Source organism: Aythya fuligula, chromosome Z (assembly GCF_009819795.1).
Source record: "Aythya fuligula isolate bAytFul2 chromosome Z, bAytFul2.pri, whole genome shotgun sequence".
Classification (NCBI taxonomy): domain Eukaryota; kingdom Metazoa; phylum Chordata; class Aves; order Anseriformes; family Anatidae; genus Aythya; species Aythya fuligula.
The window spans coordinates 24436018-24463257 of NC_045593.1; the positions used below are offsets into that span (position 1 = coordinate 24436018).

At 43.2% G+C, this 27240-nt stretch overlaps 2 protein-coding genes across 2 annotated transcripts in view; one reads left to right on the forward strand and one right to left on the reverse strand.

Moving 5' to 3' along the window:
• SERINC5 (serine incorporator 5) overlaps positions 1-22102 on the forward strand; it is a 39220-nt gene extending 17118 nt beyond the window's left edge. Inside the window, exons 3-12 of the mRNA XM_032205324.1 lie at positions 1611-1789; positions 2067-2149; positions 5022-5115; positions 6228-6439; positions 7261-7356; positions 10175-10301; positions 11886-11952; positions 14451-14490; positions 15160-15307; positions 15605-22102. Coding sequence (XP_032061215.1) covers positions 1611-1789; positions 2067-2149; positions 5022-5115; positions 6228-6439; positions 7261-7356; positions 10175-10301; positions 11886-11952; positions 14451-14490; positions 15160-15307; positions 15605-15752 — 1194 coding nt within the window. The 3' untranslated portion in view covers positions 15753-22102. The remainder of the gene's footprint in view (positions 1-1610; positions 1790-2066; positions 2150-5021; positions 5116-6227; positions 6440-7260; positions 7357-10174; positions 10302-11885; positions 11953-14450; positions 14491-15159; positions 15308-15604) is intronic.
• A 2359-nt stretch (positions 22103-24461) lies between these two features.
• Positions 24462-27240, reverse strand: part of THBS4 (thrombospondin 4) — a 38992-nt gene continuing 36213 nt past the window's right edge. Inside the window, exons 21-22 of the mRNA XM_032206574.1 lie at positions 26780-26919; positions 24462-24684 (exon numbers count right to left, since the gene is read on the reverse strand). Coding sequence (XP_032062465.1) covers positions 24623-24684; positions 26780-26919 — 202 coding nt within the window. The 3' untranslated portion in view covers positions 24462-24622. The remainder of the gene's footprint in view (positions 24685-26779; positions 26920-27240) is intronic.

Sequence of the window (27240 nt, forward strand, 5' to 3'; positions counted from 1 at the left end):
ATACCACGCATCGTTAATGGAAATTACAAGTAAAGAGTTAACTGACAGCCCAGCTGCTTTCCCTGGCATTGCTGTGGCACTGATAGGTCTCTTGGTTATTTCACCCAACCCATTTGCTCGTTTTGAGTGCTGGCACATTTGGCCAGTCTGACATTTCATTGCCTTTCAGGACTTAAGAAAGGCATTGCTGATGCTCCAGCCGGTTTCTCAGGAGCCCTCCAAAATTTTTGGATGCGAGTTAAGTCACAGTTGCTCAATTGCTGTGCAACTTCTGAAGCATTGGCTATTCATCTCTGAGTTACTTCTAAAAGAGCATCTTGGGGTGGCGCAGCTTGAATCCATTTCTATGTGTTGATCCCATGTTTCCTGCATCTTTGATGGCTCTCCACCCAGCTGGGAATGCTGCCTGATTGCTGTCTGTTGAGCCCTGTTCGTTGTTCCCTTGTCCTGTTTCTGTTTACTTACTAGCCTGCTGAAGGAAGTAGACAAGAGTATCTTCTCTTCTTTATTGGATATGTTCAAGGATGGTGTTGCCCACAATCTTTGTATATTTTTCCTAAGCAAAATCGGGCCTGGCTGAACACTTTCTCACACCCGATTTCCCATTTCATCTGCCTGATTTATTTATTTGTACAATGTTTTGTCCTGGCATGCGCTATCCTCTGTCTCTCCCAGTTACCCACGCAGGTAGCTGCGATCAGCTCCAGAGGTTTTGATGTGTTGCTCAACTGGTCTCACCAGCCTCGGCTGAGCACTTTGAGCATACAGAGGCCCTTCTTCCTTTGAAGCAGCTGGTGGTTTTTTAATTAAATGCCTCTATTTCTGCTCAACACCCTGGCTGTGGGAAGGGGAGGCTGGTCTGTACAAAGGCTCTGCACAGGAGTGGGACCTGTGCACAGAGTCCTGCTTTCTGAGCGCTCATGTCACACCCACCTTGGTGAAACCGAGGCCAAAATGTGTGGCTGTTTGCCTTCCCCTCACAGCAAGGGCAAAGCCTCAAAGGCAAATATTTAACGAGTCAGGAGAAAAGTGGAATTTTCCTGCCTCTGTTACTTTAACATAAAATCAGGACAACTGGCACAACTCCCTTTCAGAAGCTGTAATGGAGGGGAGGGGACTCACTGCTCCCATATTGCTTGGGCGTGCTTCGGTCTACATTTTCATTGAGGGCAGCACAAGCCAGAGCTTCCTGCCATGTGTCCCCATGCATGGCCCCTTTGGCTGGTGAAACAGCCAGTAAGGCTTTATGTAAGCCGGATTACTGAAACAAAGTCTGTTGTTAAAAAGCACAGGAAGAAGGGAGAGGGTCCCTGCAGTAAGGGGCAGGGATGGTTTAATCCAATAAAACTGAAGGAAGGCAAGGTGGACTTGTATCTGAGAGCCATCTGGGAGTAGTTTACAGACGAGGCTCTGGAAGGATCCAGTCCCTTGGGTTTTGCATTGTTCTGTGTCCCTTAAACCACTAAATCCAGGCTGAGGGAAATCAACAGTGAAAGATGTCAGTGTTAAGTGAAGCCACTAAAAAATCAGTGGTGCTCTGACTTATGCATACATAGTTATGTAAAGCCCTGTGTCCTGCCTAACAGTTTGTCATGTGTTTTGTTTTTCAGATTCCCTTCTATGAGCAGATGTGCAAGGGAATTCAAGCAGGTGAAATGTGCGAGAAGTTGGTGGGATACTCTGCAGTGTACAAAGTCTGCTTTGGAATGGCCTGCTTCTTCTTTTTCTTCTGCTTGTTCACCATCAAAATTAACAACAGCAAAAGCTGCCGAGCTTATATTCATAATGGGTGGGTATTTGATTGTTTAATTACCTCTTCTGTTTATCGGTTTGTGCCGCTTACTTTCCAGTTGCATGTAGTACCAGGCAGGAAAAAAAAAGTTTGATGTCACTGCTGCTGTCAAATGTAATGCAGTCAAGTGCAAACAAACTTAAACAGCAATCAGTCAACAAAAGTTGTTTTTTTCTCTTGCTGGGCTTTAAATAGAGATTTTTCATGGTACTTGTTTTGAAGACCTCTAAGTCCCATTATAATCAGATGATATCTTTTGTTTTCTCTTGGCCAGATTCTGGTTTATTAAGCTTCTACTTCTGGCAGCGATGTGCTCAGGAGCATTCTTCATTCCTGATCAGGACACTTTCCTCAATGGTATGTGCTTCTCATTTTGTTATGCTGCTACGTTCTGTACTACCTTGAGGGTGGTTTTAAATCCTAAAGGTCTGATCAATGTGGGTATGGCTGTACTTCTTCATGTAAAGCCAGTATAGTCCAGGTACAGAAGGGATATTTGGAGCTGTTTGTGAGCACGCACAAAGATTAACCACTCATTGTTTGTGCTGACCACAAGCAGGCCAAGAGGGTAGGTAAAATAGCTGCAGTGCTGTCTTGCAAATTCTTTAAGAAGCAGAGACCGCAGTGATGTGACAGAAATTGTTCTACTGAGAGCACAGAGACGCATGTTAGCATGGCTTTTGCAGGTAGCTCTGCTGTAGCACAGCAGCTGGGGACCATGCTATGTGGTGAAGTGGTACCATGCTGATGGTAGGAAGCAGGAAACCCTCAGTACCATGAAAGAATGTGGGATGTCACTATCTTTCAGGCTGGTGATGTAAACCTAGTAATGTAAAACTAGACTTCCCATGGCCTGTTGCAAGTGCCAAGCCCAGAGTGCTATGCTCAATGCATTTCCAGTTTTAGAAGACGCTCTGGTGCTGCTCAAGCATACTGGTGCTGGGCAAGTGTTAAAATGCCATCTCTATGTGTTACTTCTCAGAGGCCTCTTGGGTGGCAGCAGAAGTCCTGGTTATAATACCAAGATGAGTTTGTGCTCTTTTGTTTGCTAAGCCCTTAAGCTCTTTGGTTTGGGCAGGTGAAAAGGGGTAGATTCAGTCATGCAAAATAGCAGTTGTCTGTCAGCCACCTGCTTCCACTGAAGCTCTCTGGGTGTGCATGTTTTCAACTCCAATCTTCTGTGGATGTTCAGAGGGGTAAGAGGAGGGAGTAACACAAGGGAAGAGAATGCAGTGTACAGATGTACTACGAACATGCTGCTTTGGGAAAGTACGGTAAAAAACACTTGAAGTAAACCACTGAGGTTTACTTCACCTTCATGCTCTTACGGGCTGCTTGTGTTTGGTACTGGTTCAGTTTGATACCCCAGATGTGAAGGGGTCCTTATCCCTGTTTCTCTTCTCCTCGAAGACACATGATGGCTGTCTGTGCTTGCCCTTACTGGCTGATGAGTGCTTAGTTTAGAAAGATGCAGTGGTACAGTGTGTTACACTCATGAGCAAGCAAGACTCCCTGTCATCTTTGTGAGTGACTCTTTCCATGGCAAAAAGTCATCAAGAATTCAAGTGTTTGGGGAAGAAGTGAAACAAGATTATTTTTTTTTGTGCTCGTTAGACGACTGTTTCTCAGTTGCAGTCTAACCTAGTGTGGAGATTCAGCATAGGAAGCTTTCATCCCTAAATTAGATCTCAATTTTTCTCTTTAAAGCAGTATTCTATACATCCTGCTAAACTGTCTTCTATGAAGCCCTTAAATTTGAGCTTTATAGAGGGTCTGAGCATTGTGTGGTTTTGTTTTCTCTTGGTTTTCCCCTCCTATCAAGAAACCTGCACTGTATTTTATGCTTAAGAACATTCTTAGACCATTCTGTCAGTTTGCTTGTTTGTTTGTTTTTTTATAAAAATGTAAAATTTTCTTCCCAGGCTTCCTATACTTAGCATTTTTTTAATCATGGAGGAGGGACATTATATGCTAGGCTTGTGGGGGCTGAAGCACTAAGTCCACTCTGGCCATGCTAACCTTATCTATGATGGATGTATAAAATATGCCACAGTGTCCTGCCTGTGGCAATGGGAGATCATAACTGATAGTCTAGATGTTTAATTACTCACTGCATTGGTGGTCTGCTTTTTCCTACACCACCTATTCAAAATACACAGGCACACCCTATTTTTAATGTATTTTTGCATGCTAGCTTCTTACATCCTTTTTTGGTCCTATTTTGTTTTGTTTGTTTGAAGAGCACCATGCTAATCAAATGGATTTTTTTCATTTAGCAAAACCAGACAAGTGGCATTTTTGCTTGCTTTCTGACAATGAACTTATTGTACAGTTGAAAAAAAACCTCTCTGCTTCATCTGCTAAGGGTAGCGTATCTGGGCTGTTCTGTTAGTCTGTTCCTTTTAGACAAGCTAAGTTTTTTTTTTGTTTGTTTGTTTGTTTGTTTTAAATCTGGAAGAAAAATACTCCATTAGCATATGGATGAATTTTGCTAATGTACTTTCTCAGTCTTCACTGAAATCAGCTGCATACATGTACCTGGATTTATTTGTAGGCTGTACAACAACACAGGCTGATAAACATTTAGATAGGTATCGATATTTTCTCAGAGACTCCTGGTGTTGCACACAAGGGATTTGTTGTCCAAATTATTCCAGCAGTATAGAGTAGAGCATATGTAGGTCAGTGGTTAAGTAGTCAAATAACCTGTTTTAAAACTAGTCAATGAATACCAAGTGTTCTGGTTTCTTTGGGAGTGGCTCAGGACAGCATTTGTAAACAGATGAGCCTCGCCTTTATTTTTCTGTGGTATTAGAATCAAGGAAAGTAATTGCCCTTTTTAGAACTGGGTTCCAATACCTTGCAATTTTAGGGTTTAGACTTCTAAATGCCTTCAGGCCTGCTCCACCCCCAACCAGTCACAAATAAAGGCTTCAGTATTTTCTGCCTGAATATAGTAACTTTGTCTCCACAAAAATTTTCTAGGTTAGGGAGTCTCAAACGTCCTTACAGGTTTATTTTGAAGGTGTAGTGCATTACAAGCTGAGTTCAACATCAATCTTGAGGTAGCTCAGCTGATGTTTTGGATGAAATCTCTAATCACCTGTTACATCTGTGGGCTTGAGATATTTGAGCTGTGTAATAGCTTCACTTGATAGACTTAATTCCATTTTCTCTCAAGGGAAAGGTGACTGCAGTTTTACCTATTTTGTGTCTCTCTGCCTTGCAGCCTGGCGCTATGTAGGAGCAACAGGAGGTTTCCTTTTCATTGCTATTCAGCTCATCCTGCTTGTTGAGTTTGCACACAAGTGGAACAAAAACTGGTATGTGTTGGGCACGTAATTATTTGTGTAATATTCTGATGGACTCCTGAACAACACATTCCTTGGAACAAAGGAACACAGCATTTAAAAGTAGTGTGGATATAATTTCTGAAAGAAGATACTTTAAAGTTGATATTTAGATCTGTGCATCTTTTTTTTATACACTGTCCTCCTTCCCAGGTGGAGGTGTTTCCTCCTTATTCTACTCTGAACCTCAGTTTAACCTTTCTTAACCTTAGTTGTTCTGCTTCTAGTAAGTAGTAGCATGTTGGGATGCGAACATCACTTATTTTAAGCTGTTCCAGTTTTGGATGAAAACACAGCTGCCAAGAAACAAAGTGGTGCAAGAGAATAAAACTGGATTTGCAAAATGTAACAATGAAACTGTCTGTATGCAGTGGTACAAACTGATACATCCTGTTTTTTGATGTCAGCTTAACGCACGTCAAATGACTTATTTATTTATTTGTGGTCACGAGAACTGCTATGTTCTCTCCAACTTCTTTGTTTTCATCTAAACATGCAAGATTCCATTATCAACCCACATATATCATGTTTTGGCATTGACTTAATTTGTTTGATATTATCGCCCCAGCCCTTAGCCTCTCATCATGCATTGAAGTATTGAAATTGTTCTCCCACATACACACAGGAACTCCTACCTCCATACAACTTGTCCTGTCTCTCATTTCTTCCCCTACAGCCTTTGCTGCCTTCTCTTGTTTCACTTAGCATGCTGTTAGGAAAGGTTTCAGCAAGCCTTTGGGCTTTTTTAGATACCCATTTTCATGTAGGCAGTGGTGAGATCTCCTTATATGACAAGTATGTGGATGAAAACTTTCCAGCAGCAGCAGCATGTAACACCATCAGTCTCTACAATAGATATTCTTTTCAAACAAGCCATGTTTTCACAGAAAAAAAACAATGCTAAGGAACATTGCTGTCAGTTTCATGGGAGAAACCTTGCAATTACCTGTGTTAGTGTAGTGATACACACATGCTTCAGGAACATAAGCCCTGTTTTTTGTGTTTTATATAAACTGTTCAACTATTAGAACTTTATTTTTTAGGAAAGGGAGATAAATATAAGGTGCTTGTCTCTGTCTCCCCAGGACTGCAGGTGCAAACCACAAGCAGATGTGGAACGGTTTGCTTGCCCTGGTCACTCTCGTCTTGTACTCTGTTGCTGTGGCAGCCCTGGTCCTCATGGCTCTCTTCTACACACGCTCAGAGGGCTGCATGTACAACAAGGTCCTGATCGGTGTCAATGGTGGCCTGTGCCTCTTCGTGTCACTGGTAGCCATATCGCCCTGTGTCCAGAATCGTGAGTCTGCTGACCTTTTCCTCCTGGTTTTTGGGTACTTCTATGGTTGTGTGCCTTGAGGAATCAGCTATGTTCTGGGCAGAAAGACTCGTGATAGCTCAGAGCTAGTGCTGCTCTTGTCCCTGTCCCCTTATCTACAGTTTGAAGTGCTGTTGCTGATCAAGTTGGCTGCTGGGTGAGAGTTGCTGTGGGTGTGCCATCAGCCACTTATACTTAAAGAACACTCAAATGCTGATGTCTGGTGATGTGTTGAGGAGTTTACACAACTCCTGCAGCAATAACAGTTGAGACAATGGCTGTAAAACCCTTTAACCTCTGTTTTAGCATTGCTTTTTGGCTGCTTATGATTTACCATCTGTAAAGCTTGGGTCTGAAGCAGCTGACAGCAGCGTTTCATGCTTCTCTGGTGTGTTTTATGTATGTTGTTAGTATCTTGCATACATTGGACCTGGAAATAGTAACTTGAGTGTCTCCAAAACAAATATTATGGGCAAATAAAATGATTATGGCAGCCTGTCAATAGCTTTTGGAAAGCTGGTTCTTTTGGCAAGAGCAGAGGGGTGATTCTTTTCTTATGTGGGAATCTTTAATGCCTTTCTAAAACAGTCAGTAGAACTAAAGGACAGGCTCCTTTCTCTTTACCTGCCAGAGGAAACATATCTGAACTGCCTCAAAGACTTATGAACTGCTTTAAGTAAAATGTAAAAGATACTCTTCTCTTCTGAAAGATACAAGTGTGCTTTTCTTTAAGGGATATGAATTTATTTTTCAGTCTGTTAAAATACCCACAAAAATAATCTCTTGTCCTCTTTATTCAAAAGGCCAGCCCCATTCTGGTTTGCTGCAGTCAGGAGTTATCAGCTGCTATGTCATGTACCTCACTTTCTCAGCATTATCCAGCAAGCCACCAGAAACCAGTAAGTTACCTTCTGCTTTATGTAAATCCTTTGAGACATGCTATGTATTAAAAGCAAGGCAGCCTTTAGCAAACCTTAGCAGTGAGGAATTTAGGAGTGCTGGTTTTGGTCTGCTCTGGCCTGTGCAAAAGAAGTTGCAGATAATAAATTTTTGCAGTATTTGAAAGACTGTGCAATGTATGCTCTCCCTTGTACCTTGAACACTTTGGTCTAGGGGAGTTGCAACGCACTGTGTGTGGGTTGCATCTCTTGCACCAGCATCATTCTAGTTTGTTTACTACTGATAAGTTTCCCAGAGCCCTGCATTCTGTCCCTTTGTATGGCAAGTGTATGTGCTCATACAATAGGACATGACTAAATACATAACGTGTTTGGTCACATGATGGGAGTAGAGTTGGGACAAATGGAAATGGCTGTTATATGCCTCTGGAAGAGGTTTGGTGACCAGCTCTATCCAGAAGGTTACTAGGTCCACCACCATTAGTAGGTACCTTGCACCCAGGTAGCTTTGTTCTGTTCTTGCTCTGCTGGCCATCAGAGTGGTTACTAAAATTGCTTGTTTTCTCGTACGATTGTTTCGCTAGGTAGCCTTAGCTCTAGGCTCCCTTAGTCTCCTGATGGAACAAAAACTTGAGTATTGCTCATCTTTCATTATGAAAGAAAGCTTTCTGGGAAAAGACCTGGAGTTATGCTGCGGTTGTTTGAGTTGACAGTGTTCTTCAGCAGAGTTACCATACTCCACACCTTCTAACAGTTCACACTGCAAACCAGAAGCAGGGAACTTCCCTAGTGTCTTAAGTCCCTTGTGGTGCAAAAACAGATCAAGACTACACGTTCAACTCAATTGGTGTCCTTTTCCCGCATAATCATTGTAATCATTATATTCACCTATTCGGACAGGAAACATGCTTTTCACTAACAGAAGATCTCTTATTTCAGATCAGTAATGAAAAAAGACCTCCATTATTATTGCTCAGCTTTTAGTGTTGAAAAGCTGAAGCAACAATAAGTAGAAGTAAGGAAGGAGAAGTTTTATAGACACTTGCCCAGAAGAAACGGGAGAGAGGGGAAGAATGTCTTTCTCACATTTGTCTATGTGAACATAGACACATAAACAAATGTATTCCAGAGCTAAAAACAAAAAACAGACTGTTTTGGTGGAAGATTTACTTATGTAACATAAGCAGCACTTTCAAATGAACATAGAAACTCATTTAGATGACATCTGAATTACTCAAAAGATTCGACACAGTCTAAAAGAAAAGAAAGTGATGTATGATATTAAATCATTGGTTTTGTGTTATTTCATACTTGTGACAATCAAAGCTTTCAGTAGTTAAGTGAATGCTCTGATTCTTCTGGTATGTATTGCAACTGTGATTATTGCCTTTGGCAGAGTTTGCTTCAAGCATGTTGTCTCAGGCTCCCTGCATTGACTGTTCCTAATTGTCTTTGCTCCTGTCTTCATAATACTTACTTTTATAATGCCTTGTGTACTTTTTACTGTGGCACGTGCTGGAGCTGACACTTACTAAAGTGTCCCATACCTTGTCACTCAGACTTGCCACACGCTACCTAGTGTTGACTCGTACCTTAAGCAGGGACCTCCAAGTAAGCTGTCTCACAAACTAGGCCTGAAGAAAATGTAAGCTACAAATACTTATTTGCAACATTAAAAAGCACAGTTGCCAATGTCTTTAGAAGGGAAAGGCAAACAAAAGGAAATTGCCGTTGAACCTGTGCTTATCGCAGTGTGACTTTGATTTCTGATGCCAGACTTAGGTAAAAGGCCTGCCAAACAGCGGCCTGCCTAGCTGCTGTATCCTGTGATGGGACATAGTTGGGGGATTCTGCCTGTCTCCTGCCAAGGTGTTCCCTAAAGGCTTGTCTTCCCTTCTTTGCTCCTGGCATTACTTTGTCCCTGTCATCTGCTGATAACGCTGTTTATGCAGTCCTACATAGAACCAGGTCAGGGGACTGATTTCAAGTTTATTTTTAACCTGGGTGTAGCCTTTGCTGTATTTTGCCCTCTGGCCCTCCAAACAGTTATGCTGCCCCAGTGGGGATACAGTGGAAGGAAAGAGGTGATGGGAACACAGCTTGCTTTGAGTGGTGTTGGCATGAAAATCTCTTGATTTGAGATAAGGGGCAGCTGGAATAAGCTCCTTTGGGGTGATGCTAGACTACTACTCTGCTTTGGATCAAAGCAGACGCCAAAAGGCCAGACACATCTTGGAACATCGACTAAATTGGTTTCATTTCAGGAACCTAGAAGTAGTATTTGCTTAAATGTTAAAGTAAAATCTTGCCTGCAACCAATGCATCTCTTTGTGTTTGGTCTTCTGTATATCTGAGAGCAGGACAGCTACATGCTACTTCTTTTTTCTGACTATTAATTTCATAGCTGTCCTTAAAGCACATCTGCAGCCAAATAAATTTATAGTATCCGGTGCATACTATCTCAGTTTTATATGGCTTTGTAGTCTTGCATGAAGGGCTGGGAAACTTCCAGCTTTTTATTTCTTAGTTCACAAGACAGTCTCTTTCCTTGTTTGTCAGCTCTAGTCACAGAAGAAGCTCTGGTACCCTACTAAGTTGCAGTGTTTTCCCCAAAACATGTGATCTGGCAGGTCAGATTTATAGAATTTATTCTGTATGACTTTTCTAAAAGATAGATGGCAACAACTGAGATATATCTATCCAGTGTCTGAAGTAATAAAACTATTTCCCTGAATATCTTTACTCTGAACAGTCCTTTGAAATGCATTGAAATGAGTATTGGTAACTGTTATTTTCATTTCATTTTTGTTTTGTGAAGTCCTGGATGAAAACAATCAGAACATCACAATCTGTGTACCTGAATTTAGTCAAGGCCTGCATGGAGATGAAAACCTGGTTACGGGTCTGGGTACTACCATTCTCTTTGGCTGCATTTTATACTCTTGGTAAGTCTGGGGGTCTGCACTTAACCTTACTGTAAATGCAGTGTCATCAAACTAATGAAGGCTTATAGAAGTTCTCAAGCAGACAACATCATGGTGAGAAATAAAACTGAGCTGGAAGGTTCCTATTCTCCTTAATTTCAGAATGGTTGGATTCTCTAGCCAAAAATGTCCAACAAGATAATATAACTTCTGAAACAAATGTTTCATTTCATTAAAACCAACTAGAGCAATTCACAGCTAAAGGTGGAGAGAGAAAGCTTCCAGATGTCCATGAAGGCAAACAGTCTCAAGGAGCTTTGATTCTGCATCTAATCTTCTCTTTAAGAGTTACACCATGCAGTTAGGTCCATCTGAAAAAGGTATCTGAAGTTTCTGTAATGTCCTGGCAGAGGCTAAAGACTACTTGGGAGGGATTATGCCTTCCTTTGAACAACTGATGAGTGCAGGACTACTGTAAGGATTTACCATCAACGTCTTCCTCTAAAATCTGTCCATGGCTGTACACCATGTATTATCTCAGCTTGGACCAATGAACTAAGCCATACACTGGGTGGAAAACAATTGCTGATCATAAAAACATGATGTATTGCTGTTTCGACTGCATGGGTTGTCAGGAACAGTACTGCCTGTACTGCAGGTATTGGAGCACGTTCTGCTTCAAGTCCACTTTGGAGCTGATGTGCTGAGACTGTAATAATTCTGAAGTGAATGTGAGAGGTTTTTTGAAGAGATAGCATGGTGTCTCTTCTGCCATCAAATATGGATATTTGTTCCATTTAGTTCCTATATCAAATATTGGAGTGGTTGCGTAGATCTAGTTCACAGCAGAACAGCATTTCCAATGTAACAGGAGGGTGTTTGGGGAATGTGGATGGCTTTCAGGTGGCCTGCTGGAGAAGTGCACCATGTGTCTGAGGAGATGAGGGCCATCAAGGGGAATGTTCTGACCTATTGCTTACTAAGGATGAGTGTGTACAGCAAAGCATATCACACATCTCTTTGTGGGTAATGGGAAATTTTCTTTACACATCCTGAGAGGGGAAGGCTGGATGGCTAAGAAATATTTCTAATCAGAAGAAACTAGGAAGGATTCCCCCCAGATGGTTACAGTCATGCAGGAAGGTGATTTTCTGCAACTGGAACACTGACAATAGCGGTTGGTAAACTACTTCTGAAAACTGACTCCAGCCAGTGACAGGTTTCTTCTCTGGCACAGCCTTTAGAGAAGCATTTTATGAATACTGCACAAAATTGATGGCTGTGAAGTTAATATAAAAGCATTGGTTATGCACAGCAGGGGAGATCTCATTTAAAATGCAAATTGGAGTGCTGAGCTGTTTGCTGGTGTCTGCTGGTGATGAATTCACTGCTTTCCAGAAGCGACCTACTTTTAAGGTTGTCTGAGTTGGTCGGTGGCTTTCTGTCAGGCTGGTTTATACTTATGCAGAAGAAACTTTTCACATGCTTAGTGCTTGATGCTTAAGCGTGGGAGTAGACTACTTATGTTTCCTGTGGGTGTGAAAAATCACCCTTCTAGGCTTATATTTATGCCAGTATTCTGACTCAATCTTCTTCTGCTCCTAGTTTGACCTCAACAACACGTGCAAGCTCTGAGGCATTGAGGGGAATATATGCAGCACCTGAAACCGAAGTGAGTTCTTGCTTCCTCCCACATTATTTCTGTACAGACTCCCTTGTGTGCTTTCCTTGCTGTTGTTTTCATGGCTAGTTAATCTGTAATTACGTAAAAACAAAAGGTTGTTAGCACACGTGCTACTTGCCTCTGGGTCTGGAATTGACAGAATATTTTTTCCACACTGGCCTTCCTGCAGCTCTTGCTGGTCCCTTGGCAGTGCCTTTATGCAAGAGCAGCAAATTATTTCAGTACAGTTTACACAGCATTGTATAAACTTCCTGTAAATCTTCTGCTCCTCATAAGCTTATGTCCTCACATTCAAAGAAAAAATCTGCAGGACACTAAGAAGCTGTCTAGATAAAGAAGTTCTTGAACACTTTAGATCCCGATTGCTTTTGGTTTTGCAACAACATAACAAGCATGTATGATCCCAAGATCATCTTATTTTTATTTTTGTACATAAGTATTTAATTTCTTTCTAGTTATATCTCAAATTTTAGTTATTTTTGGTCCATGTTTTCCTTCCTCAGCACAGTTCTTCATTCTACCTGCCTGTTAATTTGGCATGCTTGTCCAAGCAATACCCCAAATACTGGGGAAGAAAGTGCTTTTTTTTTTTTTTTTTTTTTTGGTATGTAACAATTACTCCATACTTAGGCTTAGTAGTGTCACACATTGAGTGTGTGCTTGTGTGTGGAGGATGGATCTGCATTCCTAGCTCACTTTTTGCTGCTGTTACTTGCACCTGCAGTTTGATTAAGGACTGAAAAATTGAAGCTAAAAGTTTAAGTGTTTGTGAGAATACAAAAATGCAGAAACATATAATGAGGAACTTGCTGTTTGTAGCAGCTGGACAGGAGGAAGGAAAACGCATTTAGTCTTGGGACCATATCAGGGGCTGCGGGAGCTTCTCCTTACTTCTAGCAAAAGCACACAAGCCATGGCTTCATAGCATCACCCTATGGCTTCATGGCTGATGTGTGCCCTGCTGCAGGAGGGGCACAAGCAGGGTGAGCTGCTGGATGTGGCCGGTTTGCTGGGAAGGTCTAGCTCTTCTCCTGCCACACTTGCCAGTGGGGTTATTTCTGCACCATTTGGTTTTAAAGAGCAGTACAAGAGCCACTGAATGTTAATGTAAAGAAATGACTAGCAAAGAGCAACTAATTGCATTCTGATTGTTTTCTCCGTAATAAAGAGCCTTTGTCTTCCCAAACATGAATATAAACATAACTTAGCAGTTACTGGTGGTATACAGAAACTCTTTCAGTGTCCATGCTGAAGACAGCTAAGCGTGATGAAGGGCTAGTTGTATGTGTGCCAGCATTGCTGTTAGCATCAGCATGTGTGCAAGGACTTAATTTCTGACAAATGCAACTAATTAAAATGTTTGAGGGAACCCAGGACTTGCTTCAGAGTCTTAATACAGCCAAAGGAAAACTCAGGCTAAGTGTGTTAGGTGAGGCTTAGTGTAACAGTGGAAAGAGCATGTTAACCCACTGAGATGCGGAATAAAAGCTTTCCTTAAACTCTCAATATAGTCTCTTTAAAAAAAAAAAAAAAAAAAGTGAGCTTTTTGGCTTTTCATGAATTTATGAACCCAGTGAATACATGTAATCAATCATAGGTACACAGGGTAAAAACTAGTTTGTTTCTGTTGGAAACTGTAAAAACTTAGTATGTGATTTTTGGAGTTCATTGTCTTTACCAGATCACCAAAAAAAAATAAATCCTGGAGTTCAATTTCATCAGAACAAATGATGTTGATGACACAGTACAGAACGTACTGACTTGTACAGTGGTCTGGTGCAGAAATGCACCTAGTTATATATTTATTGCACTGTCTGCACCGTTATTCCATTTACATTACCACTCAACACAAGGAGTGTCTGACCCTTCAGCAATTTCAGCTTTCCCTTTTCTATCAGTTAGAAATCAATAATGTTAATTTAAGTGAAACGGTAAAAACCACTCTCTGCTTGTACTCATTCTGGCTCCATTTCAGCAAAACCGTGCAAAGATAAGTACATTTCAGAGTTAGGTGTTTATTATTCTGATTCCCAACCCATGCAGTAGGGTTTTACAAGTTCCTTGTATCTTTGTTTCAGTGGAGTATTTATTTAAAGAGCACTTAGATGCAAGTCTAAAGAGGTTAGTCCCCTGTGAATTACTAATGTGTAACCACTTTATTATAGTTTTTCTGCCATTTTATCACAAATTGTTTGAACTGTAACACTACCAGTACTTGACCTTGAATTATATAAAACGAATAGAGTAATTATTAAACAACAATTAATTTACTCCAACTCTTACTGAGTAGGTTTTTCCAAAGCTTAGAAACTGCTGTTATGAACAATTTGGCAAATCCTAATCTGAGGTTTGTGCTGGTTGGAAACACAAACCAGACTTTTCTAAATTAGTGCCTGTAACTTAGACATAACAAGGCCTCCTCCACCAACTGTTCTGCTTCTTTGCTCTTGCACAGACTCTTACCCTTCCTGTTGTTTATTCCACAGGTAGCTCGTTGCTGCTTTTGCTGTGTGCCTGATGGAGACGGTAATTACATTTGCACTACATGGTTTATCTAGCTAGTGGCTTCCAGACCAAACCAAAGAGAGTTAAGGACACAGCCACAGACAAAGCTTCTTGTATCGCCTTGTTCTGTAGTGTGTCAAACCGAAGCAGCTGCAGTACTCAACGTTAGACTAGGGAAGAAAGTAAGAGACATAACAATACTGTTTTAAAACAAGAGGCAAGTTAATAATTACTTAAAGGGTGTCTTGTTAATGCAACATACAAGGAGTAATCTCTGTTCGTTGTATGCTTGTGGGTGTGACCAACTGTGGGATTTTTGGCTCAACAGTGCTACAGGGACTCCAGTTCAGGAGGGAGTGTCCTGTTTGCAGATCTGGTACAATCAAGGATATCAACCTGTACTTGCCTGGAGAATATCCTACAGGTAGAGCAATATAAATGGCTCAAATGCTCAAAAAGCAGCCAGTAGACCAGGAACATGATGCAGTGCAGCGTTTCAGTGGCATTAGTGTTTGTTTCACTAAAGGGTTAGGTTCAAGCCCCGAGGGCAAGAAAATGTTTGAGTATTGCTCTGTATTATGCTTTGCTGAATCACACTGTAGACGTGTTGCTCTGTTCTTCATGATGCCAGCTGATGTTTTCAGTTCTCATTAAATTTACAAAAGTTTTCTTGTTTCCTGTCTCTTTCAGCTGATGCTGAAGAGCACACTGAAAAAAGAGGAGGCCAGACTGTGATTTACGATGAGAAGAAGGGCACAGTGTACAGCTACGCTTACTTCCACTTTGTTTTCTTCCTGGCTTCACTCTATGTAATGATGACAGTAACCCACTGGTTCCAGTAAGTGCATTTCTTTTAAAGCTGAAAAACTAATGTCTCTCCCATTGAGAGGAGATATCTGAATGGGAATGCCTGCCATTCGTGTGTCTCCTCTCCTAAGTAAAAACCTGGGAGAGAGGATGTAAGTGTCTCCTGGGGTACTTTTGAGCAAGGTCTTGCTCAAAAGAGTAGCTCTCCTTTACTTCATGGCTGGGATAACCTAGTTGAAGTCTGTGACCCACCTAGAAGAAACAGGGGATGCTACAATTTGAGATAAGAATGGTGAATTTATTGCATTATTTTTTTTTCCTTTAACAGCTATGAAAGTGCTCAAATTGAAAAATTCTTCACCGGAACCTGGTCCATCTTCTGGATTAAGATGGTCTCCTGTTGGGTTTGTGTCTTTCTATATTTATGGACTCTTATTGCTCCACTGTGTTGCCCAACCAGACAGTTCTCGGTATGAACACTCAGAAGATCCTTCTGCATATTTACTTTTTTTTTCCTGTTACAAATAAAGTACAGCAGTCACTTTGTAATGAGGAGAAACCTATTGCCCAGTTACCGTAATATACCAGGTATTAACTTTTTAGTCAGACTAAAATGACTGAAGACATTTTTTAACCTCTTCTAATGGCCAGGAACAAGTGTTGCCCAAGGGGATAAATCTGTTCCAAAATTTTGTAACACTCATGTGTATAGTATGGGAAATTTGGTTGTTGCATAAACTGGAATAGGTGAAATACTTTTCAAATAACTGACAATCTTTCTCTTACTTCATTGATAAGAACAGAAAAAAATATGGTGCAGATGTATCTTCTTCCTGTGAATGTTGAATATCTTCTAGCAAAATGCATTCCTTTTTATACTCTGATTCACCATGTCTTTAGCAATGGTAATTTGGATTGCTGTTTTTACAGCCTATAATTCTTGTAAGTAGCAACCAGATAATTTTTTCCAGAAAGATACCTAAATACTTCTGTAGAAATAGAGAATATGCAAGAATTTGACTGCCAAAGCATCTTCTAAAAATTTTAAAAATGTTAAATATATTTTAAGTTATTGTATACCTAGACTGAGAAAGGAATGTACCATTGATGATAGAGTATTTATCCTATTTTAACTTAAACAGGCACCTAAATATTTTAAGTAACTCAGAATTGGTCTAGTTGTTAATAAAAGGAGAGTTTTACACACAGATTCTTAAATGATGCTTTGCCAGATTAAGATTAGTAACTGTAAAGTTTGTGTACTGTATGGGGATTTAATATGGTACATTCTTTATTTGGAATGTTTGCTGTTGAGAAAATGCTAATTACCGGAGCGCTGCCAGTTGCTGTTGGCTGAGCACTCCGCTTTTAAAGTCACTTTTCTACCCTGCTGTCTCAGCCTGTTCCTGAAAATCTCCCAGGGTCTTCAGTTCTGTTTCTATTCCTAATTTGATAATATTTAAAATGCAGTGGTAGTCAGAAAAAGGACTATAGTATATCATCTTCCTTTTCTGCCTGTGCGTTGGTTGGAAGGTTTCTTCCTAACTGCTATAATTCTATACCCTCTGTTGATGTTCATTTTGCTGTTGGAATGGGAGATAGGCAACTGATTAATTCATGGAGACTGAACTTCTTTTGGAGAACTCCTATTCCAGACAGCAGGGAAAGCAGCCAGGAAAGCAAAACCAGAAAACACAAGTGTGACAGCAGCTGCCTTAGTGCAAATGACTGACTTGACGATATTAAGCCCTATTATATCGCTTTTGTTTGCTTCAAGCAGATGATTTGGTGGTAGAACAACAGCTCAGCTGCTCTAAGTGCTGAATAAGTTTGAACACACTTCAGTTATCTACATTCCAGTGGGAAAAAATTATGACTTACATTAGTCCCAGAGTCTTTCTCTTCTCTCTCTGTGTATATATATACATACAATGTGAAATGTGCAGGATATAAACAAAATCAACCAATTTAGCAGGGTATTTTTGTTGGTTCTTTTTTTCTTTTTATATGGTTGAGCCTTAAATCCTCACTCAATGCTTTCTACAAAACAAAAGCACAACATAAAGGTCAATGAGATGGCCAAAATATTTGCATGCCTTATTTGTTCTGTTGCAATAACTGATAGCTAAGGCACATATGGTGAGTAATCCTAAAATGCAACAAATCTCAGCTCTGCTCCTGTTTCCTTTGACACTTTTAGCTGACATCTTGCTGTGTTATCCTATGGCTTCTGTCCTGCTTGGAACTTGCTAGGAGTGTGATCCTCCCAACTCCAAGCACTCTTACCTTGAGCAAAATCCACAGGTTTGTAGTCCTGCATACTTGTATTACCTACCCCAGTGATCAGGACTCAAAATACCTCTGGTATGAAGTCTGAGGAAAAGAGGAGTCTGCTCAGAGGTGAACCCCTTGCTCTTCTCATTATTTTCACCGAGGAAAAAAAAAAAAAGCATTTGAAGCTTATCTTTGATGTTGAGTTAGAAGTACAACCAATAGCTCTGGAGGTGGTGGCAGGCTTTTGTCATTGCTTTTGCTCATGCTCTGAGATCCTGGTCTGATCAAGAGCTCTGCTAGCATGGGGTCTGTCAGTATCCCCTCGTGCATTTGGAGTCTAGCCACGTAGATCCTGCTGCAGCAGGGAGGCCTTTGTTAATGCACATTCAGGAAGCGTTTATCTGCCCCATCTCCAGGATAAGAGCTTATGGGCTGTGCAGTGATGAGGAACAGTTGCCTCACCTAACTGGCAGCAGTTATCTGACAGCCTTGATCCAGAGCTACGACTGTGAGCTGCAACTGAGACGGTCCAGCTCCTTGCCTCTCGCGTGGTGAATGTGAACGCTGATCCCTAACGTATAGAGGCTCCTAGGAGTGGCCTTCTCGTGTCACGTATGCTATGGTATGAGAAACCAAGCGTGTTTTATTAAAATTAGCATTGGTTTTTGTAACAGAACAATCTGGGAAAGGAGCTCTGCAGAAGAAGGCATGTACGACATCTTATCTGTTTACAAAAATGTTTATTTTTGGTAGGTAGCATCTTCCTACACAAAGACTCAATGTACCTCCTTGTGCTCATGTTTTTTGTAGTTTGTATTTAGGGAAATAGGTTTTGCACAGAGGAAACAGGGTTGTAAGAGGAAAATCCACAGTGAGACCTGAGTCTGTTCTTATTCACAGCACTTGTCTTGCTGAGTTGTTCCTTCATCCATCCCTTCCACCAGACCTTAGATCTCTGCAGGTATGCACAGGGTTGGAATTCTGACTATGCTGCCTCCGATGCTTCTGAGCAAACACTGTGGAAATGACCCAGACAATAATTATTAGGACCTGTCTGTCCATGCTGAGACCCCTGGTACAGCTGTGGGTCTCCAGGCCTTTCTACGGCACTGATAATCGCTGGCACCTCGGTGCACAAAGCCTCTGGCTCCTCAGTGAGGCCCAGACGGCCTCCTGATGGCCTCACAAATCCTGCAGCCTTAGCATTTGTAGTGAAATCTGTACTGTGAACTGCCCACATGCAACTACTTCATACAAACCCTGGGCTAGCGTCTAAGATTCCAATGCCCAAAACGTACTTTGTGAACAGTTGACACAAACGGGCTTTTATAATCTTTTTAACAAGTGCCTTTGGACCTACTGCCATGAGAGCTAGTAATTCAGGTGGCACTGGAACTGGAAAGCCTGGGCTGAGCCTGTGACTCGGTGCTGCTGCCTTGTACACGACACCGGCGTGTACGAGGTGCGGCAATGACCTGTGGTGCATGTGGAAGACCAAACAATTGTGCTTGGCAACCTGCTGGAGCAGGACTGATTTCAGATGTTATGTTGCAGTGGAAGATGAACTGGGAAAACTCACAGACAGCCTGATCATTCTGTAAGTAAACGAGCAGCTGCTGCTGACACTTACACTGTAAGCTGTCAGACTTTCTCCCCCTGTTCTGAAAGGGCAGGTTGCTCTGCTCGAGGCAGTGCAGTGTCTCCTGCACCGACACGTGCCCTGCACCATGGCTGTGCTTTGAGCTTGTTCCCAGAAATAAGACAGCAGCGCAGCACTTCTGGCTCCTGCTATTTTCTAACTGTGTGAAGTGAGGAAACTGCTGTTTCAAAGACAGGAAGACCAGAGAACATGTCCTGTGCTGTTTCCTCTGGTTGAACTCAAATGTGAACTAATGCCATTGTTTAGGGGACTTTTGGAGGAACGGTCCGGGTTGGCAGAAGCCATTTCTGCTGGGAAAATGGAGTACCATACTGGCATTTTCCTACTTTCCCAAACTTGCCAGCAGATGGAAGGTTAGGTGGAACCTGCTTGCTGCACTGCTGCCTGAGGCTGGGACAGTTTTACTTGTGAGGGCAACCAAGAGCTGAAATTGTGACTGGTTCTTGTTGGGGATAAAAATCAGTGGGATGGACTCGGAGAGCGAGTCCCTGAGCCCAGACAGCCGGACTAACAAGTGAGGTCACGAAACCTTACAAAAAGCACGCAGAGAGCAGGTGGAGACATCTGCCTGCTGCTTGCCACCCCGCTCCTCGCAGCGTGTGGCTGGGTGCTCTGGGCTCACAGGTCAGGGCTCGGCGCTTCTGATGCTTCCCTCTCTGTCCCTTGGGCGTTTCCTTTGGGGATCGAAAAGCTCATTCGTACCCAGCTGAGCTGGTGGATCCTGGCTAGGTTTGGGCCACTTTTGTCTGAAACGGGTAATGGGGTGCTGCTGGTGTGGGCGCAGTCCAGAGAGAGGGCTCACCCCTCGCGGTAGCATGAACTCTGCACGCTGCGCACCTATTTATTTATTTATTTTGTGTTTTAGCACCTTTTTCGCGAGCCCTGGAGCGCTTTGGCAGTGTGAGCTGTGCACCTGTAACTGCTTCACCAGCCACTGGCGCCGCATTTCCTGGGCTGGGGCATTGCCAGGAGCGGAGCAAGCATTGCACTGCGGGGGGCGGGAGGGGAGCTGGCTTCTCACCACTGCATCAGGAATTTGGGGACCTGGGTGAACAGTCCACAGCGTCACTGGGATCTCTGAACAAACCGGTAACAGAATAATTCACTGGCTGGTTTTAAAACATGCTCTAAAGGATTTTATGCTATAAACCATCACGCTTTCCTCCTAAATGTGTCGGTGAAGCAAAATACTGCGAGATTGTACATATGGGGCTAAATCAGCGAGATTATCTGCAGTTAAAAAAATATGTATATCTTTCCTTCAGGGCTTTGATGCAGTGTCTCTTCCATGCAAGTTGTGTCCCCTCATTTTCCTTACCTTTCTCTCCCTGAGTCTGTTCTTTGAAGGCGCTGTAAGCCTGCTTAACTCCCGCTCTGCTGCCTGCAGCTGGGATGCGGTCGGTGCTAGAGACGAGCTGAGTTCTCTGCCAGCTTTTCTCGATCCTTGCCTTTCTGTACAAGGACAGCCTGCAGTGTTGAAGCAAAGTCCAGGATCATAGTTTTGTACAGAGATCAGCTTTCCTCTGTGAAAAATGCATCTTTTGTTTTCCTGAGGTGGCCTGCAAGTTCTGGTGGGAGGAAAACATGTAACCAGGGCAGTGGAGCTTCACTCTCTGCTTCCAGCTTTGTAAACAGCAGTCTGAACCCGGGGCTTTGTCTGACTACAAGGGAATGCCAGGGGTCAAGTGCTTAGGAAGCGTGGGCTTTTTGTGCTCTTAAGAGTTTTTGTGCTCTGAAGAGGACATGCAGCTTGGGAACTGGTGAGTCTGCGTTTGCAACATCCTCAAGGCACAGTGCAGAGCGTCCCAGGGGGAGGCAGGTACAGGGCACAGCGCCTGGAGGAGCAGCCTGGGGCTCTGGGTCAGGAGGCCTCACGCTGTGATGGCCACTTCCTAAGGCCAGGAGAAGCTCTGTAGGTTTCAAAAATCCACTTGTGTTGTTTTGTTTTTTCTTTCCCCAACCCTGGTTTAGAATCATTCCACATCTGTTCAACAATACTGTGTTTTTTTTAAAAAACAAAAACACTTCAGATTTATTTCAAATATGAACCAGATTGGCTCCCCCCCGTCTGCCAGTCTCGCACAGCTCGCACCCCTGCAGCACCCGGCTGTTTGCGGAGCTGCAGCCGTCAGCCCTGACACCGCTCCAGCAGCCAGCGGCTGCCAGGGCCCGCGTTAGTCAGAGTTGTGGGGTGCAGCCCTGGGGCTGTGTCTCTGCCAAAGAAGTCTCGGTCCGAAGCCAAGGAAAATTTGGGAGAGCTGTAGGAAAATAATGTGCCGTTACTCATACCTTAGCTTTATTTTTCCTCTTGCTGATACACGTCCAGGTGCTTAGATGTCGTTGGACATCCACGCAGACTTCAAGCGAGGAAAACCGATGTTCAGAGAAAATTTTTCAACTTGTCTATACAAGCTGAGAAGATATTTACAAGGAACATATGGTTCATTGTCTGTTTTTATTTACCAGAAACCAGTGGTGTTTAGTCTCGTGTATACCATGTTTGAAAACTGGATGCAAACTAGGGAAAATGTAAACAGTTTCTTAATGGTGAAGGGTTTTTAATTAGTCCTTTTCAAGGTTCTTAATATCTCAAGGGAACTCTTTGGTGTGTATGTGTGGTTTTGTTTTATTAATCTGTAGCTCAGTGAAGCGGAGGTTTGCTAGTTTATTTAACATTTTTTGTGAGTGTTGTGACCCGTATAACTGTAACGCTTTGACTTTTAAGGATTGGTAGACTTCAGAATTCTCAGAACTAAATTGTAAAACAGCGTTTGCCTTTTTAAAGCATGTTAATGGTTTTTATGGACACTTCCTTTTGTATACTGAGTGAATGTATTGTTATAGGTTTAATGTTTAATGGACCAATAAATAAAGTTTTTCTTACATTTGAAACGAAGTGCTGTGATATGTAAAACCTGAGAAGAGTGGGACGTGAGGCTGGTGTGCCGCAGCCCCAGGACCCCAACGACGCAGGCAGTGGGGGTGAGGACAAGCTGCGTGCCCGGCTGAGAAAGTGTGGGCCTGCAGTGCCTTCGCTTGCCAGAGGCCACACGTGAAGCTCTGTTTTTGCTGTACAACAGTCCAGAAAGAAGGGGTGGTGGTGGTTCAGGAGCCGGGCTCTGCAGTTCCTGAATTTGGGGGCCACGCAGCAGTCGCTGTGCCAACACAGCAGACTCGTGAGCTCCGACATCCCCTGGCAGGTCCCTGAAAGGAAAACGTCTGTCGGGCTGTGACCAGCTCTTGTGGGCAGCAGTTGAGCAAGGCAATGTGTTTCGAGTCCCATAGCCAGTGGGGGGATAGCTTGGCTGAGGTGTGGGCTCAGAGGGCAAGCTCTGAGGTGGCAACCTGGTGCAGGAGGGTCAGAGCATTCCTTAAAACCACAGCCACTGTTCTGAGCCCACCCTGCAGCCTCACCTGCTGCTGCCTGGGGTGCCCCCAGCCCACTCAGACAGGACACCTGCCTGGGGAAGGTGCTCCTGCCAGGAAAATGCAAATGCACGCTAGGGAGGACACAACTTTTTGTTATGGTCTCTGCTCTAGTTCCTAAGGGAGCGTTACTGCGTTTACAGCCTGTGTACAGCTAGGAGAGGGTGGGTCGCAAGCCTCTGATAGCATCATAAACCTTAAGGGTGTTTTTGCTATAGCGAGAACAGGAACCTCCTTCTCTGAGACTGATCATTTAACTTCAGTATTTCCCACTCTACATTTGTACTGGGCAGCGGCCATGGCCCGTCATTTTCTCAGGGCTACCTGTGATTTTTAAAACCGTCACCCCATTCCTCCCCTGCCTCTTTTTATTTATTTATTTCTCCCTACTGTTTACTCTTGTCCTTCAGAAAAGCAATTTTTCCACAGCCTGCAGTATCCTTCTCTTAGCTGGCCTTAGAGCTTGTCCTCTCCTCCTTCCCTAGCTCCATTTTGAAAAAGCAGGTGGCAGAGGTGCACGCGGTGTCCAACCTCACTGCCCATTGAATGGTATGGTGCGCTGGGACAACTTGTTCTTTGGGGGGCTTTTTTGTTTTCCAGTCCTTTCCTGATGGTTGCCAGTGCTTGACTCAAGGTTTGTTTCTTTGTGGTTATTGTTTGTTTAAGTTAATGATTTAGTGTCATAAGATTGCAGTACCTGTTGAGAAAGCTTGGCTTGGGGCAGGGAATGGGCAGCAGGGCCATGCCTGGCTTCGTGTGTGAGTTAGAATCCACCACTGTGGAGGATTCTGCATTTCTTTTCTTTTTTTTTTTTTTTTTTTCTTTTCTCTTAAAGTCACATGCAAGTCATGCACTGTGTAAGAGTTGGCTAAAACTCCCGGGGGGCAGCTTTTTTCTTTTACAGGATGTGATGGTGTACTCCTAAGTTTCTGGGAGTGGGAGGGTAGGGAGGTCTAACAGGTCTTTCAAGAAGTCTCAGAATCATTAGGGTGGGAAAAGCCCTCCAAGATCATCTGGCCCAACCCTCCCCCACCACCACTGTCACCCACTAACCCATGTCCCCACGCACCACATCCAACCTTGCCTTGAACACCCCCAGGGACAGTGACTCCACCACCTCCCTGGGCAACCAGTTCCAATGCCTGACTGCTCTTTCTGAGCAGAAATGTCTCCTCATTTCCAACTTGAACCTCCCCTGGCACAGCTTGAGGCCATTCCCTCTAGCCTTATCACTGGTTATCTGTGAGAAGAGGCTGACCCACAGCTCCCCACACCTTCCTGTCAGGTAGCTGTAGAGAGCAATGAGGTCTCCTCTGAGCTTCCTCTTCTCCATACTGAACACCCCCCAGTGCCCTCAGCTGCTCCCCACAGGACTTGTTCTCCAGACCCCTCACCAGCTTCATAGCCCTGCTCTGGACTCACTCGAGCGCCTCGATGTCCTTGCACTGAGGGGCCCAAAGCTGAACACAGCACTCGAGGGGCAGCCTCACCAGAGCAGAGTACAAGTCCCCTAAAGGTAACTAAGTCTGAAAGGAGTTAAACTCCTCTAATGCACATCTTCCCACCAGTGTAAGCTGACTTGGAAAAGATACTGATAAGCAGTACCCACCTCTCCTCTAACATCCAGTTCCAGGCTGAATGCAAACTTTTGTTTCTGACACGGACCAGGTAGCCTAAATTGCCTTTTTTTCACTAGCCTGCTTAACACAGAACCCCAAATGGCAGCAAATTCAAACTATTCCTGGGAATGTTTTAAGTATCGTTAAACATCACGCACCACTCCTTAGACGTTAGGGCAAATTTGAACACAACCGAAACCCCAGAATATTTTGTCTCATTTTTATTTTCACTTTTATACAAAAAAAAGTCTGACATAGTCACATCAATGAGAACAAGCTGCGGTGTGTACTCTTACAACAATCATATAAGGATTTAAAATATACTGTTTTATTGTTTGCAATAGCAATGTTAGTTTGCCTTTACTTCTTAAATATCCCCAACTCCAAATTGCTGAGCTTGAAATTCTTGAAAGTCCTCTGGAATGGTGTCTGAAAAGAGGAAAATATGAAAAACTTTAGTATCTTCCAATGAAATCAAGGAACACTTAAACAAATTGATTATCCAACTACTTTTTTTACATAACATGCCTTCTCTTTTGTTTACACACTCAGAATGGACAGGGACTAGTTTCAGTTTTAGCATATGCCACTGAAAAGCACAGACAGACTAGCAAGGCAGCGTGCGTGCTACCATGCTGGCCCACGCTGGAGTACCATCAATCTTCAGATTGTATTTATTTCCACCCAAAAACTTTGTGGCTTCCACTCTTCTATTTGTACGAATAAAAGCAGACTGGAAAGGTGAAAAGGCTAACTTCAAAAGAGGTTCTAGCAAAGTGAGGAATCAGGCTTTTCTCCTAAGTACCAAGTGATAAGACAAGAGGAAGTGGCCTCAAGTTGCACCAAGGAGGTTTAGGTTGGATATAAGGAGAAATTTCTGCACTGAAAGAGTTGTGCAGCATTGGAACAGGCTGGCCAGGGAGGTGGTGGAGTCACCAACCAACCCTGGAGGTCTCCAGAAAATGTGTGGATGTGGTGCTTGGGGACATGGTTTAATGGTGGACTTGGCAGTGCTAGGTTAAAGGAAGGACCAGATGTTCTTAGATGTCTTTTCTAAACTAAATGATTCTATAACATAAAAATAAAAAAAGGCATTGAGATGTGCACCCCAGATATGCTCATGGCACCAGCTTCTCTATTTCTCCTGTATCCTACTCCAGCTTCCCTGTGATGGTGTTCCATGCCACAGGAGCAGACAGAAACATTAACGCAGGGACCAGCAGCAAATATTAGAAAAACTTCAAAATTAGTGAAAGAAGCTGGAGCTGGGTGGGTCACTGTTGTAAGAGTGACTGCAGTTCTGACTGATGCTGTGTTTGCAGTGTCCCTTTGCCAGATGTCAGACCATCTCACCTGGAGAGCCCAAAACCAAGGGGAAAGCTAACGCAGTATCCACGTAAGGAGTCACAGCAGTGAAGCTGAGCCTGTTTATTTCCACCCTGACACACAGCAAGACTCTAAACTTTAAAAAAAGGAAATAAACACAATGTTTAGGAAAAAAGTGACAAATCCTTTGCTTTTTTCAGCTGTTGGTTTGGTAACTTCTTTTTTTGAGACTCAATTCTTTCCAATCTTTTTATGCAACTATAAGAATTTATCCAAAAAATGCAGCGATGCTTGGGAACTCCAGAGGCTTCCCTGAGTGGTTTCATTGAATCACTGTGGCGCCTGCAGCAAAGCCACTGCCTGCTCACTGCCAGGAAAGTATCTGCAACTTCAGTGGCAGCTTTGAAATGTGCTTTCTGGGAAACCACATACTGTTTGAGACTCTTATCAAGTAATCTTTAGTTGTAAGAACCACAATCTGTCTAGAGGTTCCTCTTTCACTGTCCCCCTGTTTCTGCATGCAGCAGCCTAGGAGCATGGAGTGCTCGAGAACCAAGGTCCATCCCCAGCACAAGCTGCAGATCCAGGGCCTGTCTGTGCTGTGTCCAACGCAGATCCAGGCTGGGCTTCTGGGATCCACAGAGAGCAAAGGAACTATGCCAGCTTGGGGGATCTCACTCTAAGTGGACAGACAGTGTGCTCCCCAGAGCCTGAGGAGGATTCCCCCAGGAGGAAGGCCATCTTAGCATCTTCTCCACCCCCAGACAGGAGCAACCAGCCCCTAACACAAGCAACGCTGATGTCTGGTGACTGATCCCAGAGAATCTCCAGATTTGCTTCACCTTGCATTCGGAGCTTAAGGCATCTTCCATATATGATGACCTCAGTATATTGTGCATGTACAACCCTCACGGTTGGTTGGTTTTAAATAACACTTTAATTCTCCGATGACAGCTGTACTACTTAGTTGGCACAATCTCTGCAGCAGTGACTGCTCTGGGAGGAGCAGTGGTGGGGTGTTAGTTCCCGTCTGGCTGGGCTGCAGTGCGTTGCTGGTGTCAGGGGAGGCGTTTCACAGCTGCGAAAAACTTGTAAATGAAAATCAAAGGAGAAGATGCAAGATGGCTTAATCCGAAAACCATGCTAGCAGTTCTCTGTGGCCACTTGCTAGTTGTTAGCAAAAAAGGAGAAAAATTACCATTACAGCGGTATTTCAGGTTGGACCAGATGATGTTTTCCTGAGAGAAGCAGAAAACTCCAAGCCGTCCTCCACGCATCGTGGTGTCTATAGTGACACCAGAGTCTGCCACTAGGTCAGAGCCTTCGTAAAATCTTGCCCTTAGTGAAAGCAAACAGAATCTGTATTAGGTCTTCTCTAAGGCTGCAGCATTTATAAAAGTAGTGTCATTTATTGGTGCCATTTGTCATTAACAATCCATGTTGATTCTAGCCTTGGACATGCCTTCCTGCCAGCAGCTAGCCTAGGGAAGAAAAAGCAGTTCAAGCTCCTTTGCAGTGCTCCTTCACAGGAGCACTGCTGCTCTCAAGAAAGAGCTCAGATGGGAGAAGGTTTTGTGTTTTGGTGATTTTTTTTTTTTTTTTTTAAATAACATATCCAGCAAAAGTCAAAAGAATGTTTTACCCTGCCATCAGTCCTGT